The sequence below is a fragment of the Ziziphus jujuba genome, chromosome 8 (genome assembly GCF_031755915.1).
Source record: "Ziziphus jujuba cultivar Dongzao chromosome 8, ASM3175591v1".
NCBI classification, from domain to species: Eukaryota; Viridiplantae; Streptophyta; class Magnoliopsida; order Rosales; family Rhamnaceae; genus Ziziphus; species Ziziphus jujuba.
The window spans coordinates 21,329,099-21,335,139 of record NC_083386.1 but is presented as its reverse complement, the minus strand read 5'-3'; the positions used below and the strand labels follow the sequence as shown (position 1 = coordinate 21,335,139).

The window sequence follows — 6,041 nt, the reverse complement described above, 5'->3', positions numbered from 1 at the left end:
TATATACACACATATTAGAGAATGCTCCTACCATAAAACACATATCAGAGAATGCAGAAATATTTCATTTACTTTGTCCCATGATTTATCCACCCGTGAATTACTGACTCTAGATCTACCCTATTTGTCTACTACAATATTGATAATGTAGCTTATTAGATCAAAACTATGTATACACACATATATCAAATAGTAAGTCCATGATTCTATAATATATTTAAAAAAGAAGATGTAATTAAGTTAATGATAGATCAGTTGAAATGATCGATGTTTATTCAGATAATGAATGACAAGAATATATTTACAAATGGATATCTTGGCTTGCATCACAAAGATTTTAAACCTAAAAAAAAGGGATAACTATGAAGGAAAATGAACATGGAATCAATTAATGAAATAAATAAATTTAATTAGGCTTATGTAGGGACCCCCAAAGGAAATTCATTGGTATCGATACCAAATCTGGTGATTTCATCAGTTTAACTTTGTATGCAATGTAGTGTAGTCCATATCTACAGGAGGAATAAAGGAAATTTTATGGGGTTCCGTCACGAAAGTACTCAGCAGTAGAGGACATCCTCTACACCTATATATATATATATATATATATGTCTAAAAAAAGATATAATTGAAAACTAGTAGAACGTGAATCCTGCTTTCTTACATCTATATATGCCACAAATGTCAGGGACAATACATTCTTAAAAAACCGACATAAGAGAGAGTCAGCAAAGCTTGAAAATTAATATAGTTGGTTATTAGGAGCATCTTTTAAAATTCTGTGCTTATATTAGCTCTAAGCTTTTTAAAAGAACATTGACATCTCATATGCGTATATTTTGCGTCTTTCTTCTGATCTTATATTTATTTTGGATTTATATGTGTATTTAATTCCCACTAAACCCAGTAAAAAAAACAAAAAGTAAATTCCCCTTTGGTATCCTTTAATTTGGGATAATTACACTTTGGACTCCCAAGTGTAAAATATTACAATTTAAATTCTTAATAAATTTTACTTTGTTACAATTTAATTTTTTTAACTAACTGCGGTTAACGGTTCATCTCACTCCACTAATATTAAAATGCAATTCAATCCAATTTGTTGTAACTCAGCTCATCTAACTTTAACTTCTAATAATTTAGGCTATCTAATTTCATATGTTTGCATTTTTAATACCTTCAAATAAGTAAAGCTACAATATCATCTAATCTATTAAGTTATTTACTAAATATACATATATTATTATTTAATTGTTTAACATATTAATATAATTTAGATATGGATAAATTAATTTTTGAAAGGATAGGTCAGTTTTTGAAAAATAAAAATTAAATATAAGCACTCAAATAATAGTATGTGTATATTTAATACATAATTCTGTAGATTAGATGATATCTTTAGTATTATTCATTTATAATTTAGGCCCATATTAACTTTATTTGTTAAAAAAAAAAATGAGTTTAGTTTGAAAATAAAAAAAAATTAATTGGACTAAAATACAATAAATTATAACTTAAAGATTCAAAATGCAATTATTCTAAATTAAAAGACATTAAATTGCAATTAACCAAGAGAGAGAGAGAATTTAACTATGTGCAGAATCTATAAAGAACTAGACAAATAATGCAGTTTTCTATAGCTGGCATTGATGATCAGTATGTTTTCTATCTACATTTATTAGCCGGTATCTTAGGGTTCTTTTTAATATATAAGTCTATGCATTTAGGTCTAGTCTATCTAGATGACAAAAACAAAAAACAAAAAACCAAAAAAATAAAAAACAAAAAGAAAAGAAAAGAAAGATATATATAAAAAGATTTTAAAAGTAGATAATATTCTTTCAGTTGGATCGAGAAACTAGAAACCAAAATAAAAACCAATAATGATTTTCTTTCGCAATCTTAATTGTTAATTAGTATCCAATGGTTAATCAGAACATAGAATTTACTAAAGTACAGAGTTGATGATTGAGATACTTTAGTGTGAACGTATATATCACCGTCGGATGCAATGTGGTCCATTTGTTCCGACAGACAAAAGTGTTCCTCAGCACCACTTGCTGTTCCTTAATTTTTGATTATCTGTTTTGCCCCCATTTTTTTTTTTTTTTTGGTTTGTTTGTTTGTTTGGAAAGCAATCCTTGTTGATCAATCTGACTTGCTCTAACATAAACTAAAACCACAAAAGACCTCGTAATTGATTGTTTGGTAACCAATCTCATCATTAGATAATTTTTCATATTCTAAAAGAGTTTTTGAAAACCAAACCTAACATCATTAAAAAATAATAAAACAAACACTCTTCGAGAATGCAAGTGCTAAGATGAAAACAAACGGATTAGAATAGTCTTATGTGTGGTTTTTTTAATTATTAATTTTTATTTTTTTTCCTTATCAATGATGGCCAATTCATTTATAAGAAAGAAAACTCCAATGACAGATGATACAAATCCAACAGAATTATTTTCATCTTAATCTTTTTACTGTTAGAGAAATGGAGTGGTCAATGGTCTATCAAGATGTCCGTTCTAAGATAATAATGTGGCTGTAGACTAAAATATTGAATTCTAATCTCCATTACGAAGTATTTTCATTGTAATATTTCTATAAGACCCCTGGGAAGTGTTAAAATATTGAGAAAAAGATTTTTAAAAATTAGTTTTCGAATTAATTTTTGAACAAATTATTTTTTAATGTTTAGTTAGTAATAAAATATTCAAAACTTTTAAATAATTAAATTAATGTGTATTTTTAAATTTAAATTTAAAAAATATATATATATTTTTAAATATATAAAATCAGAAAATCTCACAATAACACCTTTTTTTTTTTGGGAGAATCATTTCTACTATATACTGGCAATTTGTGAGAATTTAGTTTTCCATAAAATTCCGTACTTTTTGCATTCTAAAATTATCCAAATACCCTAAAAGATAATAATAATAACTTTTCCGGAATATTTTAAATTACCACTAAATTTCATGCTTCATAAAACGGATCTAAAAAACTAAACTAAATTAAACTACTGTTAATGAGAATGTCCTTTTGGTGATAATACAATGTCTTTCGGACAATGATACCGAATTGGAATAACTTATTCTACATACAAGCAATAGAAATAAAAATAAAAACTGTCCATTAACGTGATAAGGGTGTACGTTCACCCAGTTGGCATTTGGAGGACATCCTGGCCGTTTCACATGGTATATTATTAATCTTAGTATAAATCTAGGGTATGCATCTTATTAAAATACCGTACGAAAAATCAATCATAAAAGAAAATTTAATAGGGTCCACGGAATGTCCAATATAACCCCAAAAAATACAAAATTAAAAAAAGAAAAGAAGAAATAAATCCCAAAAATTGGCTTAGAAGACCCCACTCTAAAAGGTTCCGATCATCTTCAACTTGATCCACAAATCAACCAGTCTTTTTTTTTTTTTTTTTTTCTACATGCAAATTCCTCAAATTCTCTTCCTAATATTTTTATTTTCCTATTTTTTTTTTTTTTTTTTTTTTTTGGTTTCTAAAAGGATACCGCAGACAAGAACTAGACAGGTATCAGCATCCCACCACGTCTATCATTTCCCAAACCCCTCCTCCTCAGTCCTCCTCCCCCCTCCCCTACAAAATAAAAATAAATAAATAAAAAATTAAAATTAAAATCCATAAGAGAGAGAGAGAGAGAGTGATAGCTTGGCTAGCTATGAATCACACCGCCGAACAGACAGAAAGCAAAGCTAAGCTAGCTGTTATTTTATTTTATATTTTTTTATGAATAATTTTTCCATAAAGCGATGCCCGGAGAATCTTGGCACAAATCTTTCAACAGTTAAGACAGCAAAAGATATACATGGCTCACTACCTTACAAATAATAATTAATTATATATCATTTTTTCAATTTCTTTGTCTTATAATGCCACCACCCCCCATACATACACCTATTGTCTCTCTCTATCTCTCTCTCTCTCTCTCTCTCTCCTATTGCTTCTCTCCCTCTCTCTCTCTATTACAACCATCGAAAACCCAACCCAAAAAAAAAAAAAAAAAAACACTATGGCAACCTCTGTTCGTGTCAAGGAAGCCATTGTTATCGTCCCCTCCGAACCAACCCCATCTCATGTCCTTCCTCTCTCCGCCATTGATTCCCAGCTCTTCCTCCGCTTCACCATCGAATACCTCCTTGTCTACAAGCCCAGGCACAATGCCAACCAGACCGCCACACTGTCACGTGTCAAGTCCGCATTGGGCAAAGCTCTTGTCCCGTACTATCCACTCGCCGGTAGAGTTAGGCCCAAGCCCGACGGTTCGTCTCTCGAGGTGGTCTGTCGAGCCCAAGGTGCGGTTTTCATCGAAGCCGTCTCGGACCGAACGGTGTCGGACTTCGATCGGGCTCCGAGGTTCGTGGCGCAATGGAGGAAGCTCCTGTCGTTCCAAGTCAGCGACGTTCTTAAAGGAGCACCACCGCTCGTGATGCAGCTGACGTGGCTTAAAGACGGAGCCGTGGCTATCGGTGTCGGATTCAACCATTGTACTTGCGACGGAATCGGAAGCGCCGAGTTTTTAAATCTGTTCGCCGAGTTAGCTCTTGGAAAATGCCGCGGACTCGCCGATCTCAAAACAAAACCCGTTTGGGATCGTCACCTTTTAGACCCTTTGGTAAAAGTGATAAAACATAACAATAATAGTAAGAATATTAATCTACCCGAGTTCAACCGAGTACAAGACCTTTCTGGGTTCGTGACTCGGTTCGCCAACGAAAGGCTCACTCCCACATCAATCATCTACAACAGAAGACAACTCGGGGAGCTTAAAAACAGAGCTCTTTCGTCGAACTCGATATCATTTACATCTTTTGAGGTTCTCTCGGGTCACGTATGGAGGAGCTGGACTAGAGCGTTGAATCTGCCTTCGAATCAGATAGTGAAGCTGCTCTTCAGCATCAACATACGTAACAGAGTGAAGCCGAGCTTACCAGCGGGTTACTATGGGAACGGCTTCGTGCTGGGTTGCGCTCAGAGCAGCGTGAAAGACTTGGTGGAGAAGGGTGTGTGGTACGCTGCAGGGTTGGTGAAAACCGCGAAAGAGAGAGTGAACAATGAGTACGTGAGAGCGGTGGTAGAATCGGTGAGCGAGTCGAGGGCGTGTCCTGACTCGGTCGGGGTGTTGATAGTTTCGCAGTGGTCAAGGCTGGGATTGGAAAGGGTTGACTTTGGGTTGGGTAGGCCAGTTCATGTGGGACCCATATGCAGCGATAGGTACTGCTTGTTTTTGCCAGTGGCTGATCAGAGCGACGCAGTGAAGGTCATGGTGGCGGTCCCCACAAGTGCAAGTGAAAAGTACGAGTACCTGGTCAAGACCCCATACTCGTAGTATTGTGGATCAAGGACCACTTGATTCTACATCTCCCATTACCATATACACACTCCATTGACTTGTATAATTTATTTGACTTTTTGGTTTTTTTTTTTTTCTTTTTTTAATCACTTAAAAACATTTAGAGGCTAGATCGATTCCAATTGCCAATCCAAACAAATAGTACAAGAAGCTACTACCTTAGAGCATAAGCTTTTTTCTCTTTTTGAGGAATGAAGAGAGGTCTGCATCCCAAATTTAGCATCGTTTTTGTTTGTCTCCCTACTATTGGGCCACTTGGATCCCATTTGACCGCTTTTAAAAATAAATAAATAAATAAATAACCTTTCAATTTTGTAACTTTTTTTTTTTTTTTTGAAATTATAAATTACTCGAAATTCATAATCCATGATTCGAATCATGCAGAGATAGAGGTGCTATTTTTGTAACTTGGTTTATATTTTTTTGTGTTTGAGATTTCTATCTTGTACTCCGAATCTTGATCGCTAATATCCATAATGATAATGCTTAATTAAGGTCCCGTTTGAAACGGTAAACATTGGACTAAATTATTTTTAATTAAATCCAATTTAATTTAATACGGTTAATATCCCAACTCACCTTACAATTAAAAGAGAAAATAACTAATAATAATAATAAAAAAAGATCTTATTAGCAAGGTCC

At 33.4% G+C, this 6,041-nt stretch overlaps 1 protein-coding gene across 1 annotated transcript; it reads left to right on the top strand.

Annotated features, from left to right (window-relative positions):
• Positions 1-3,701: 3,701 nt before the first annotated feature.
• On the top strand, positions 3,702-5,563 carry LOC107404422 (alcohol acyltransferase 9). Its single transcript, XM_016011375.4, has one exon. The coding sequence runs from the start codon at positions 4,059-4,061 to the stop codon at positions 5,373-5,375; it is 1,317 nt and encodes a 438-aa protein (XP_015866861.3). The 5' UTR covers positions 3,702-4,058; the 3' UTR covers positions 5,376-5,563.
• The last annotated feature ends 478 nt before the right edge of the window (positions 5,564-6,041 follow it).